At 51.0% G+C, this 13,873-nt stretch overlaps 1 protein-coding gene across 4 annotated transcripts; it reads right to left on the reverse strand.

Annotated features, from left to right (window-relative positions):
- Positions 1–548: 548 nt before the first annotated feature.
- On the reverse strand, positions 549–13,458 carry ILKAP (ILK associated serine/threonine phosphatase). Of its 4 annotated transcripts, XM_074833283.1 has the most exons (13): positions 13,336–13,443; positions 12,513–12,578; positions 12,063–12,119; positions 10,894–11,013; positions 9,873–9,999; positions 8,753–8,859; positions 8,152–8,245; positions 6,198–6,285; positions 4,758–4,879; positions 2,902–3,021; positions 1,235–1,316; positions 868–1,016; positions 549–727 (listed from the first exon to the last, which is right to left on the reverse strand). In XM_074833283.1, exons 1-12 carry the CDS (start codon positions 13,379–13,381, stop codon positions 876–878), a joined length of 1,170 nt encoding a protein of 389 aa, XP_074689384.1. In that variant the 5' UTR covers positions 13,382–13,443; the 3' UTR covers positions 549–727; positions 868–875. The 4 variants fall into 4 exon arrangements, 3 of the variants coding, with proteins under 3 accessions (XP_074689384.1, XP_074689386.1, XP_074689385.1); XM_074833285.1 differs by having other exon boundaries at positions 549–1,016; positions 13,336–13,458; XR_012624243.1 differs by lacking the exons at positions 549–727; positions 868–1,016 and having other exon boundaries at positions 1,241–1,316; positions 2,606–3,021.
- Between the last annotated feature and the right edge of the window lie 415 nt (positions 13,459–13,873).

Below are 13,873 nucleotides of genomic sequence, written 5' to 3' on the forward strand. Positions count from 1 at the left end.
TCTTAAGCCAGTTTTTCTCTGGAAAACATCACACCATCTCTCTGCAGCAACAGCTGGTAGAGGAATGGAGATGGGATGAGATACCAGACACTTAATAGCAACAAGTACCCAAAACCCGAGATGCCCGCTCCTCAGATAGCACACAGGCAAGCACAGAGCCTGCCCTTATCTCAGCTGACTGGCGGGTACATTCACTGAAAACACTTTCCCAATAAACATCAGGAGCAAACTCCAGCCACTTTTGCCATATCAACAACCAGGATAGAGCCCCAATGTTTTCTGCAAGCAGAGGGAAGGCGCGCTGCTGCTCTGCAAGCAGTGTTTGTATCACTCAGCTGCGTGCAACCTCACAACTCGGCTTCCGAACCAAAAGCTTTCCTTCCCAGCACTGAGAGGGCAGCCCACAGCACACCCCGAGCCTGTGGCCTGGGGTACTGCACAGCCCGTCCAGTACAGCCCCACTGGGGGTGCCCACTGAGCCCTAAGAGCTCAGAACCCGCCCAGGGCCTCATACAAAGCTCAAAGAAACGAACAGCAGAACTGCACCGTTTGGAACAGCTGGCAGAGTTCGTGCCCACAGATGCCTGCTCTTGCTAGCACCTCTGCCAAATGGATTTATTTGGTTTGCCAAGACATTCACGGGGCGTTGACAGGACAAGAGATTTCCACATAGGCTGATCCACTGTGGCAGCCACTTAGAAAACACTGCTAGCCAAGTGACCTAAAACTATTAGAAAAAAAACCAACTTTATTTACACTGAAGAGCATCAGCAGGACCCTCCTTCCCCCGGCCACACATGCACGCACACAGACTCCTCCCTTCCCTTCCCTTCCATCTGCCGCAAGCTGGGGATCCTGCTGCCGCACCTCATCTCTCAGTGCTCTATCCGGACCACCATGACCGTGACGTTGTCCGCCGACCCTCGCTGTACTGCCTTGTTGGCCAGTCTGTTACACGCAGCTTCGTATCTAGCATCTGCTTCTAGCTTCCCTTCTCTCATCTGGATGTTCTTATCCTGTTGGGATGAGGAAAGACGAGACGCTGATTGCTCCCCAGCAAAGCACGTAGGTGCAAGCACATGGTAATCTCCAAGGATGAGGAAGCAAAACAAATAAGGACAACCTCAGGTATGAGGGAGGATACCCTGGCTGAAATGCATTTCTGCAAGTCAGAGTCATTTCACTTTGTGCCCCTGCGCTGACAAACCCAGCCCCCACGCTGCTTTCTCCTCACCTCCAGGCAGGACACAACGAAGTTCACAGCTTCTTCTGGTGTAAAGACTTTAAAGAGGCCATCACATGCTATCAGAATGAACCTGGAAATCAAGCAGAGACAGGTTACAAGGATGAATCTTTGGCTCCCCAGCTACAGCAAAATCCCTCCAAGCTATTTTAGGAGCACCCATGCTCCAATCCAAAGGGAAGATGCCTTAAAGCTCATCTGAAGCTTTAGACTGGCTCTTAGGAAGTATTTCTTTGCAGAAGGGGCTGTTGGGCATTGGAATGGGCTGCCCAGGGCAGGGGGGGAGTCCCCATCCCTGGAGGGGTTGAAGAGTCGGGTTGACCCAGCACTGAGGGATCTGGTGGAGTTGGGAACGGTCAGGGTGAGGTTCATGGTTGGACTGGAGGAGCTTCAAGGGCTTTTCCAACCGAGATGATTCTGTGAAAATCCCTCCAGAACCTACCATTCATGGAGCTGAGGCAATTCAAAGTACAGGCCAAAGAGCCAGGCAATCAATGCAACACCCAGCTCAGGACATCCTGGCAGTCCTACTGACTCTGCACTGCTAGGCAAGACCATATACCATGCCCTGCTGGAAAGGTCCATTATTTCTCTAGGAACTGCCTCTTTCCTTTGAGTCCTTTTCATTCACATATTTTCCCTGTGAAGTAGCTAATGCAAGGAAATAGAGAAACACAGCCAACTCAATACTTTATGTGCATCCCTTTAAATACTTTACACTTCCACGCTCCTGAGGTATGCAATAACTTAATTTAAATAGAAATATTCAAAAGAAAGTGAGCAGCTTAACCCTGCAATCGGAATACTCTGCCACAAGGTACTGCCACAGGCTGCAGAAGGTTGAGGGGATACAAAGCCCAAGGCAAGGAGAGCTGCCTCCTAGCTCCCCACCAGAGGATGGGGGGGAACAGCCTGCTGTGCACTCCCTGCCTGCACAGGAGATTGTGTTAACCAGAAGCCCTAACCAGAGTCACTGGACAAGGAAAACTAAAACCATCCCATAGAGGTGGCCAGCCTGCCAAAGCAGCGTGTCTCTGAAGACATCGCTTCAGAGCCTGATGCTCAGAATATCTTTAGAAATATGTTAGTGGATCACTTGATATGGAACTCTAATCCCAGAAAAAGCAGCAGTACTGGGTTACATTCTCACCTCAAAGAGCCTGCAAGGCTATACTGACATGAAAGCTCCCAGCAATTTGTCATTGCCAATCATATGCTAGAAAAGTATCACAAATCTTCAAACATCAGAACCGAATGCAATGATATTTGTGGGTACCATGGCTAGAAACAACTCTTGGACAGGAGGAGGATCCAAGAATTCAAGCCTTAACCAACTACTTGAAGACTGGTGTGTGAACTTACCCAGAGCATAAAAGAAGTCTAAGGCTCACGTATGTGTTATCACTGCTGCAAGGCCAGTTTCTCCAACAGGAGCCTTCACAGTATTTTGGCAGAGTGAGGCAGCAGCATTATCTCACCATACCGATAAGGAACAGGAGCAGAGAGACATCAGCTGTAAAAGCATCCTCTAATTCTGGGTGATCAGTCTGAAGTGCCTCGGCCCTAGCAGCAGGACATATGCAGTCGTGCAGCTCGTGCTACTTCTGCTGAGCAGAGCTAGGATGCAGCCACCCCCCTCGTGCGCGGGCACGTTTTACCTGTCGTTGTGCGTGAGTTGGCAGCGTTTGATATCTGGCACAGAGATAACACCACAGCGTTTGTACTGGCCATCCCCGATGGAGCGGGAAACCTCCAGCACTCCCAGGACTCTTCCATCCCTGCACAAGGGAAGAAAACATTAAGAGCCCTCCCCACACACGCATACCTCACTGCACTGCCTGACAGGGACACTCTTCACGGTGCATTCAGCTGCCTCGTACAAATCCTTACCCACTTCCCCAGCAAGCTCAAATCTTCCTTTGAAGTGTCCTTCCCTTTCTGCATGTTTGTGTGAAGCTTCAGAAAACAAGAGAATTCAAGGCTATTTTCTGTCTCCCTGCCCTAACCCAAGTCCTGCTTAGCCCAGCAAGCCAGGGAAGTAAGAGTTATATGCTGAGCTGAACTCCTGGAGGTGGAGGGTTGAATTCACAGATTAATTTTTGGCAAAGTACCAAGCAAACTACATTTCAATAGAAGCACAGAGTGACAGCAGGCAAGACCAGGTCTGAGCCAGCAGACCCTCCTGTGCTCTGCCTATCAGGACACCAACCCCTACAGACTGGCTCAGCTGGGGGCAGTTCCGAGGAGTGAGAACCATGGCAGTTTCTCCTGATCACTTGGTCTTTAATAACAACTGATCGCAGCAACCAGTTCTGTGAAACCTGAGTTAGAATCCTCGTTAGGAAGCACTTCCATTTGCTAAACTTTTATAATTAACTGAGTGCTGCCCCAACAGAAGCAGCTTCCCACACTCCATCTTTCCAACAGTCAAGCATCTTCTCCCCCAAAAGACTCCTCTGTGCACTCTGGAAAGACAAAAGCTCATTCATCTTGTAGCCCAACCAGCCCCACTCGAGATAAAAGCAAGAAGTGATGCACGTCACAGAGAAGAGATCTGATGCTCACACACTTTGTGACTTATCTCTTGGGTCCAAAATACTGAACTACAAGCAGTGGGAGAGGCTCGCAGGCAGCCGGGGAGATGTCTCCCCAGTTCTGAAAAGAGCTAACAGACACTGGCCCATCTCTTTCCTGTGTGCAAAGATAGATCAGTGCTAAGCATACGAAGCAGCATGTGCTCTCCAGAGATAAGGGGAACAAGGCCCTCCAGACATGGCAGCGTGACAGAACTGAGCCTACCCCTCCCCACTCCAGGGGGCATTCTGCCTCCGCAGGCACTACAATACTTCACCTGCACCGAGTCCTCTCTTGTGAGGATGCCATTAAATCAAGAAACAGCCTTCAAAGGGAGAGAACCTAGCCAGGAAAATCAGACACAGCTGCTGTGTTTAGCACCAGGTGCCCAAGCAGCCATGCACACCTACATGCACAGGAACATTAAGATAATCCTGCTCTGGCTTCAAAAACCTCCCTCCTACTGCAGACCCCATCAGCTAACCCCCAGGGGAGCAACACCAACTGACATCGAGGGCTTCTCGTGCCCTCTCAAACCATCTCCCCTCTTACAGGACAGGGAGAAGTGATGCTGCAAGCAAGGAAGTGAGTTCTGTTCAATGCCACAGTGTGCAGCAAGTGATAACTTCTTAAACAATCAAGTCCAGCTCTGCAGGTCAAGCTTAAGCATGTCCAGGCTTTCATGTGGGTTCCTGTCTTTGCAGCACAGCACCCTGCTGCCACTGTAAGCCCCTGGGAAACCAGCCCCCATCAACCAACTCAAGCCACTGAACCCTTCAGACACCTCAGGCACCACTGTGCCACCCACAGGCAGCAACAGATTCTCTCCAGGCTCTCACTAGCATAAGCACTGGGCTCAGGAAACTCCAGAAACTCAGTGCTCAGGCCCAAAGCTGGGCCAGGGTTTAGATTTGCTCACTCACACCCTTTAGGCACTTACCTGACATTTCCCCCAGCTTTCTGTATCCGCATTCGTTCCTCATATTGGGTGGGGTTGTGCTCCTTACTGAGGCTTAAGGCTGTGTGTTTCTCACTCTCTTCATTATAACGACACAGAATCGCCTGTGCTGACAGAAGACCCTCGTGAGTAAACAAGAACAAAACTGCACCCGGAACTTCTTGAGAGAGCGCTGCAAGTTGCAGTGAATGGGGCTACATCTTGCTGGCGACTGGTCACCAGCAGCGTGCCTCGGGGCCCAGTCCTGGGGCCAGTGCTGTTCAGTGTTTTTATCAGTGATCTGGGTGCAGGAGTTGAATGCTCCGTTAGCAGTTTTGCTCATGATACCAACTGGGAGGTGCTGTTGACTCTCTGGAGGGACAAGAGGCCTTGCAGAGGGATCTAGACAGGCCGGAGCATCGGGCAATCAATGGTGTGAAATTTAACACGTCCACATGCTGGATTCTGCGCCTGGGACAGAGTGACACTGGGCACAAGGATAAAACGGGAGAGGAGCTGGAGAGCAGCCCTGCAGAGGGGGTCTGGGGGTGCTGGTCGGCAGCAGCTCAGCAGGAGCCAGCAGCGTGCCCTGGCCCCCAGAGCACAAACCGCCTCCCGGGGTGCGTCCGGCACAGCACGGCCACCGGCCAGGAGAGGGGATGGTCCCGCTCGGGTCAGCGCCGGTGCGGCCTCTCCTCGAGCGCTGGGGGCAGCGCTGGGCCCCACCGTTTCAGGAGGATGTGAAGGTCCTTGGATGCACCCAGAGGAGGGCGACCGAGCTGGTGAAGGGCTGGAAGGCCTGTCCTCTGCGGAGCGGCTGAGGACTCTGGGTCTGCCTAGTCTGGGGAAAAGGAGGCTGAGGGGTGACCTCATGGCTCTGCAGCTTCCTGAGGAGGGGACGTGGAGAGGGAGGTGCTGAGCTCTTCCTCCCTGGCATCCAGGGACAGGATGTGTAGGAATGGCTCAAAGCTGCGCCAGGGGAGGTTCAGACTGGGCATTAGGAAGCATTTCTTTACTGAGAGGGTGGTCAAACACTGCAACAGGCTTCCTAGAGAGGTGGTCAATGCCCCAAGGCTGTCAGTGTTTAAGAGGCATTTGAACTCCGCCCTTAGTAATATGCTTTAGCTTTTGGTCTGCCCTGAAGCAGTCAAGCAGTTGGACTAGATGATCGTTGATAGGTCCCTTCCAACAGAAATATTCTATTCTGCTCCAGATACTGTGAGATATTTAGCACCACCAAGAGAGAACTATCACACACAGTTGTTTTACACCACGGGAGACAACACAGAAGTATGCTGCACCCACCCAAAACAAGATGCTTTGTAGGAACAACAGGGAGCTCATGGCAACTGGGACATCCCACACAAACACCTTGCCCTTCAGGGCAAATAAAGCTCTTGGAGGAATTGAGACACCAGCAGTGGGCTTCTCCATTCTGCTTACCCGGCTGTCCCCGAGGTTGGCTATGTAGAGAATATTGTCGACAGCTAGGACACAAGTAGCTGTGGAGCCATCCTTCCACGCTGGCTTCCTGAAGGAAATAAAAGTGAGATTACTAAGGGGGGAAAACAATGTTTAAGAAATTAGTCAGAGTGCTCCCAGGGACTCAAGGAAGTGTCATGTGCCAACACACAGCAGTCAACTGGCACAAACCCCCAGCAGCTGCCTGCAAGCAGCCAGGGAAACTGTTGGTAGTAAATAGCAAGCTGGACAAGGACAGAGGAGCTGCACCGCCTTCTAAATGCACGGCCAGTGCCCAACTGGTACAAATACTGCCAGTCACGCTCCCCACACCAACCCTTCCTCACACTCAGCTTCCAGGAAAGCTCAGCTGTGTCTGGAACAGGCTCAGCCCCAGTGACTGTGCGGAAGCTATAGCATCATGAGCAAACAAGCACCCCAAACCGCTCCTCAGGAAGCTCGCTCTTCGCAGCGAAAGGAAGGAGTAGCCAGGACTGCAGCAGCTGCCTTCCTCTTGCTTTCATTTTCTGTCCTTTTTTCACAGTACCCCTGCCCACCCGCCTCAGTGCCCACCACCCCACCTCAGCAGCAACACCACTTGTTCAGTCACTCTCCTGATATTTCACTTGCTGTAGTTAAGCTTGGATCTCGAGAGCTCTAGGTAAAACGAGAAGCCTTTCTTAGATTACAGCTGCCAGACTAATCCTCCTCACAACGAAGCCTGGCTACAATACCACTCTACTGAAAGTAGCTCCGAGACTGATTTTCAGACATATTTCACCCAGCTTTTCCTAACTTTGAAGGTGCAGCTGAATGAAGATCATTCGTGTTGTCATCAATACAGCTATCGCTAGCAATCCTTTGTAGCACCTTTGTCATAAGCCATGTTTCTGACCACATGGAGACTGGCTTGGGAATGACACTGCTGTGACAGACTGAAGGGAGCTGCTTCTTTTTGCCTGGTCAAACTTGTTGATCTGATTCGGCTTAAGAGACTGATCCAGTCTGCAGTTTACTTAAAATTGAAAGTTTGCAGGGAATCTCAGAATCAGATGCATCAAGTCTCTCCATCTGTGTTAGAGGTGTCACGATGAAATCAAAGACCACCCCAAACAAATGTGTAAAGGACTGGTAACAAAATAACTGTATTTTAAATGCAATCTACATCTTCCCTAGTCCATACAGTTGGTGTGTCAGTTCAGCAGAGACTGAGAGAAGGTATGGGGGCTTACACTCAAAGCCCAGCTGGGAGGCAGGCTGGCATTTATCCCACAGAAAGCAGCTGCTGTGCTTTTCAGCTTTGTTTTAAAAGAATGTTAGAAACCAGCTTAAGATGAGGGACATTCTTCATCAACATCTGTTTTCAAAAGAGGTGAAGAAAGCAAGATTTAAACTTCCATTGGGAGAGCTAAGTCTTTCAACACCAGGCATTAAAAAAGACCTCTAAGATGTGCCCCCGCCTGGCAAGCACACACTCACCAGGAGGAACGCAGCTCTAAAGCAAGCTGTGCACAGCAGCCTGCAGAGTGCTGTGCTACAGACACATCCTGCCACACTCTGCTGCTGTCAACACAGACCCCATCCCAGGCAGGGTGGGTAAGTCACTTCAGCAACATGGTCAGTCTTTAAAAAGAAGGCAAACAAGATGTCCTGGTAAGGACAGAGGTGCATTCTTGATCATGTTTTGGTTCCTTCCTTTACCACAAACATGTATTTTAGTCGAAGAGGTCCTAGAGACAGCTTACTGCAGAGTAAGACCAGAACATGCTGTGCTCCAGCAGGCGCTCAGCTGGCAGTTACAGCCTGGCACACCAAAGCTGCGTGGGGTTTCGCCAAAGCATAGGCACAACTCAAGGTTTCTTCTGCCCTGCTCAGAACTAAGGCCTGTGAGATGCAAGCTAAGAAATACAAATCCATGGGAAACGTTTACACTTACTGGCTAGATGCCTGCTTTAGAAACTCTTCATCTGTGTGTTTGAAGGTGTCCAAAAGGCATCTCTTCACAGTTTTCTCCACACTGACCACCTCACCTGTCAGACAGGGAAAAGAGCAACTAATCTCCAGCAGGGAAAAGATCAACTAATCTCCAGCTAAAAAAAAAAAAAAGTATCTGACCTATCCCAATCCCTCCCTTCACTCATCCAACATTCAATCAAGCAGCGCATCTCTCAGACCCTTTGCAGAGCAGCTAGGGCACACCCTGGGCTCACGCTACCAAAAATCTGCCTGGCAGCATGCTTGGAGAATTTATGACATACCCCTCTCCCCTACAGCCATATTTTCATGCTTGAAGCTGCACTGCCAAAACTGGCAACTCACACTTGCTTAGCAGTTCACAACTGGCTACTTGTACCCTTTTGCCAAAAAGGCATCCAGCCCTCTTCCCTGGGAGACAGTGCAGTCTCGCAAGCCCACTGGGAATAGCGGATGGGAACCGTAGAACTATGCCCAGACAAATCAGTTTCCCTATCCACTGCCATAATGTCAAGGCAGAAAAGGTGATGGTTGTCCTACAGCCCTTATTCCACTCCTCTCACCTTTAGGAAATTTCTTAATCAGGTTTTGGTGCAGATTCTGTGCTGCAAATTTTGAGGCTCGGACTCCCCCGTGGCCATCAAAAACAGCGAAGTACGAGACACGTGTGCTGTGAGGGAACAAAGAGTAGCAGAAAGGGGCTAAGAAAGGCCGTTAGCCAGAGGGTGGGATTGAGTGCATTCATCTCCATAACACCCTGCCCTTTGTCAGCCAGACTGAGTAAATACTGCACGCCAAGCCACAAAGGCAGCAAGTCTCTAAGCTCACACATTCAAGCATTTACATGGTTTATGTGTGCAGCAGTGAGCTGAGAACTTCCTTGTAATTTTCCACTCCTCAAGAAAATGAAGGGCAGAAAAGAGTTTATAGACCACAACTTGGCATAAAAACAGCTAAACTTTTCACCTCAAGGGCACTGCAACTCCCCAGCACTACAGACATCAGTCCAACCAATCCAACAGTTCTTTCCATGCCTAAACTTCTTGGAACCATGCTACACACAAGAAAAACTCATACCCCTCAGCACACAAAGCTCTCAGGACAATATTAGTTCAGAAGCTAAATCCAGTATCAGGATGATGCTCAAGAGCCTTTAAATACACGCACTCCCCCTACACACACTTATATGTGTTACTTTGCTAGGAGATTTAAACTTTTCAAATGAGAGAGTTCTGACATCTGTTTTCTCTTCGAGCATTCTCCGTTGCCACAGTTAAGAGTTTTACACACTGTAAAATCCCCAAGGCAAAGACCAGTTACTTATAATTAAACTGAGGGTCTCTAAACATCCATGTACATTTGGGTAACAGAGTCTCAATATCCAGAGTTATTGGGCACTCACAATCCTTGTGAGGTCAGTGACCGAACCCCCCGAGCATCACTCAAAGGGAGATATTTGTATATCATAGTCCTGTGATTTGCTCAGGAACTCAGCCAATGATTCAACCCAGGTCTCCCAATAACAAGCCCAAACCACACACCACAACGCAGGCGTAGTCAAGAGCATCAGCTGCTCAAAGAAAAAAGGATCATATCACAGGCTTAGCTGAAGCACGCTGGAGCTCCTTCACCCCTGGATGGCTGCCATTCACAGCTTTATTCTGGCAGTTGGGGATCACTTACATTTGGGAAGGCAGAGGCTGGCATTCCTCGGTGATATCGTTTAAGATGACATGTGCATCCTGCATGTCTTCTCTTTCACCTTTCCTCTCCGCCACGTAACCCTTCAATCCAAGAATGCCCACTGACCCTAAAGGGGAACAAAGCAGACACATGCACACAAATCAAACTCCTCCATCTCCTCAGCTCAGGCTAAAAACCAGTAAATCAGCAACCACTTTTCAGCTTTTTGAACCCTATCCTGGCACTGCATCAAAAGATGGCCCTCATCCTGCAATGAAACACCTGGCAGCTTGTGCTGAACAGGATAGATTTATTTTGTAATATGGGTTTTTAAGTGCCCCCAAGGTCAGCAGCTATAAAAGCCATTTCGCCCCCACTCTGGCAGGCAGCCGTAGCCAAGCAGGACTGCTGGGCAGCAGACAGGGCTCCTACCAAACAGGGGCAGAGGGGCAGGGGAAGCACATGGCATCGAACCTGCAAATTAAACAAAGCACAGCCTTAAAGAGGGTGCTCCGGACAGGACATCAGGGTCTGCCGTTTCCAGAACACATCCTTGCCTTTGTATCCCTGAACACGTTCCCAAAGCTGCAACATAACGCACAGGCACCTGCGCTAAAGTCCTGTATGTAACAGCAAATCCCTTTCTCGCTGGCTTTCTTAGCTGCCACCCAGTGGAGAGATCTGTGGATGTGGCACAAGAAACTGGTGCAGCTCTAGCTTTCTAGAGGTTTCTCAGCCAATCCTCCTCTTGGCAGCACAGGAACTTATTCTGCAAATGCCGAGGTGCCTGCTGCTCAGCTTCTGCCACCTCAGCAGGGCTGATAAGTAGGCCCAGGTGAAGGAGGCAGAGAGTGCCAGGGAGCTTGAGGGGCTTCCACAGGCCACCATAGCAGTTTGTTCCCTACGAAAGGCTGAAAATGCAAGTGGACTGAAGAACCAAAGCTCAGCTTTGGTCTGGACTTACTCAGCCCAATGTCAAAAGTACAAATTGAGTACATTTGTTTTCAAGTTGTCTGAAAACCTTTACAAACTTTCTTTTCCACAAGTTCTTCCCTGCCATTCTTCTCTTCCTCCTCCAAGGACTTTCTCTTCTCCCCTTTCCCGTGGCTCCCTGCTGAGACCTGCTCAGTAGCACTGGAGGCTGAAAGAAAACAAAAATGCAGACAGCTGAAGCCCTTCAGCTCTCTTTTACTTGCATAAATTCAGAGCAAGTCCTTTTAAACCAAAGTACCCTCCAGGAGCGCAGGCTTGCACACTCATACAGTATTAAGTGGCCAGAGTTATTACTGAACAAGACATACTAACTGACCACAAACATGCACAACACAGCTTCACTCAGCATTTACAACCCGTGGCACACATCGCTGTGTAACTCAGCGAGCGCCAACTTGGTCACTTTACGTTGTGTGACCCTACCTCAGGCACTACAGTTGTGTTTGGCTAGCAGTTTGCTGACTCTCTGCACCAACCCAGAGTTTGTTTCTTAGCTATCGGCCTTTTTTGCAGTTAACTGGTCAGGAAGTTAACGTTTCAGGTTGGAACACTTCTGAGTTTTTTTATTACTATTATTTGTGTCTATAAATGCAGAGAAGTGCATTTTATTACTCTGAATTTGTTAGGGGTTTCAGAGGACAGATTAAAAATTAAAATTAGCAAGCAAAATATGATTCCCATGACATCAGAACCCTAGCTTTTCCCTTCTAGAGATTTATTCTTGTACAGTATAGTGAATTACCTCACCTCCTCCCAGGTGCTAGCAAACACTTGGCTGCACGCAGAAAGCCTTGCCAGACCAACAGTCTGGTTTTGAAGACATTTACAGCTAGGAACAAGAAGGCAGCCTGTGCCCACAGCAGAAAAGCAACAGAAGCCAGGGCAGTGGCAGCACCAGGCCACCACTGCCCTCACTCTTTGTGAGCACACCTGTACTTTCACTCCCAACGCAGGGAGCTGTCAGGCACAGGTGACACAGGTCCCCAAAAGACATCTGAGGGATATACTTCTGGGAACAGACCTAAAGTCAGAACCTCAATTTAAACAATTGGGGTACAAACAGGTCGCCACGACCAGTGTCAGCCAACTCAGGCACCAGGTTAACTTGCTGCGGGTCCAACACAACAGGCTACATCAACAGGCTTTCCTGAGAAGGGCAGGTCAGCAGAGGCTTGGTGAGCTGACCCGGCTCCTTACCTGTGTCACTGCTGCTGGCTGGCGGAAGATCATCAAAGAGCAAAGAGCCTCCTTTTGCTGGAGCACAAGAAAAATGCAGTAAGAACTAAATACTTTCATCTCTTGGAGGGAATAATGCCCCTTCCCGAGGTGCAAAAATTATGAAATGCCAGTTTACCAAAGCGAGCCAATTTTCAACTTCTGTTACTGGATAGTGGGGGCAAACTCAGGCCTTACATATGTTCCAGAGAATACTTATATGGAATGGATTATGGGTGGAACACCTGTAACATTCTGGTTATCCAAAAAAAACCACAAGAGGAAAGCAGTTGCTCTGCACACCAGTGGTGATAACACAACTGTCTTTATCCTGCCTAACAAAGAAAAGGGTTTACACAAGTTTCATCTCAAGAGATGCTGATGCAGAAAACACAGGAAGCCAAACTAATGGCAGGAATGGAACAACCATACCTGAGTCAGCACTGCTGGCTGGTGGGAGATCGTCAAAGAGCAGAGGTCCTTTCTGGGCTTCCTTCCCTGTAAGACACCAGGGCAGAGTCAGGACCCGTTACAGGCACTCAGGGGTTGGTTTCTGGAAGGACTACCCCCCAGGTGAGCACAGGTCGGGTAACCGAGGAGAGCCTTGGCTACCTTTTTTCCATCTTTAATTTAGGCAGCTCCTGCCTGTGGATAATGTGAACTTTTATCTTGAAAACAGCTTTTTAAAATTTTTTTTTTTTTGTTAGCAATCCACTCATCTTGCAATAACATTCTTCAGCATCCAGATCAAGATGTTATAGGATGGGAGGGGTGCAGAAAGCACCAAATTATTTCAGGTAACACCATTACAGCTCTCCACAGACCCACGACCTGCAGCAGCACAGACGGGAGAGGCTCCAGCATAGCCTAAACCGCATGGGGAACACTCTGCACCTGAACGAGTCCCAGGGGAAAAAGAAACCATAAGAAAAACCCCAAACCCTGTAATTTCTCCAGCGATTTTTAAGCCACCACCTCACACACCGCCCTCCCGTCCCCCCCACCCCTCAGGCGCTGGGAGCCCTCAGCTGCTACCGCCGCCCCGGCGCGCTCCCTACAGCGGCGGGCCAGCAGGGCGCGGAACCGGGGCTGCCCCGGAGCGGCTCGCTGCTCACGGCCGCGCTCAAGCAGGCCCGGCAGGGCCTCGCGGCCTGTCAGGCCGTGCTTGGGTGAGGCCCCGCCCCGGAGCCGCGCCAGAGCAGCGCGCAGGAGGACAGCGGCTATGCAGACGCCCGAGGGGTCACGGCCCCCTCACCCGCCGCCGAGGAGCCGGGCTCCGGGAGATCCCCGAACAGATCCATCCCGCCGCCGCGCCGGCAGCGCCGCCGCCGAGCCCCGCTTCCTCCTGCCCGGGCGCCGCCCCGCCCTCCGGGGCTGCCAATCTCCCCGGAAGGCCAATCAGCGGCCGCAGACGGGCCGGAAGTAGCTGTGTGGCCCGGCGGTGGCGGGGCGGGAGCGGAAGCGGAAGGCAGCTGCGAGGCGCCTGTCAATCTCCCTGGCGGAAGGCGGGGCGCCCCGTCAAGCACTCCCGCCCGGCGGCAGCGCGGCGCCTTCTCCGCCAATCGGAAGGCGGGGCCGCCCTGCCAATCAGCGCGTTGCCTCGCGCCCTGCGCCGCCGGGCCGACCAATCCCGCGGCGGGGGGGGCGGGCCCCAGCACCGCCCGCCTGTGCTCCCCAAGCGTTGTGGGGGCGCGCTGGGGGCTGGCGGGGCCTCGGTAGGGCCGACCCGGCGGGGCCCTCCGCGGCACAGCCCCGGGGGGCTCAGAGAGCGAATTTGTGACTGAACTGGGATG

The sequence above is a fragment of the Strix aluco genome, chromosome 9 (genome assembly GCF_031877795.1).
Source record: "Strix aluco isolate bStrAlu1 chromosome 9, bStrAlu1.hap1, whole genome shotgun sequence".
NCBI lineage: Eukaryota > Metazoa > Chordata > Aves > Strigiformes > Strigidae > Strix > Strix aluco.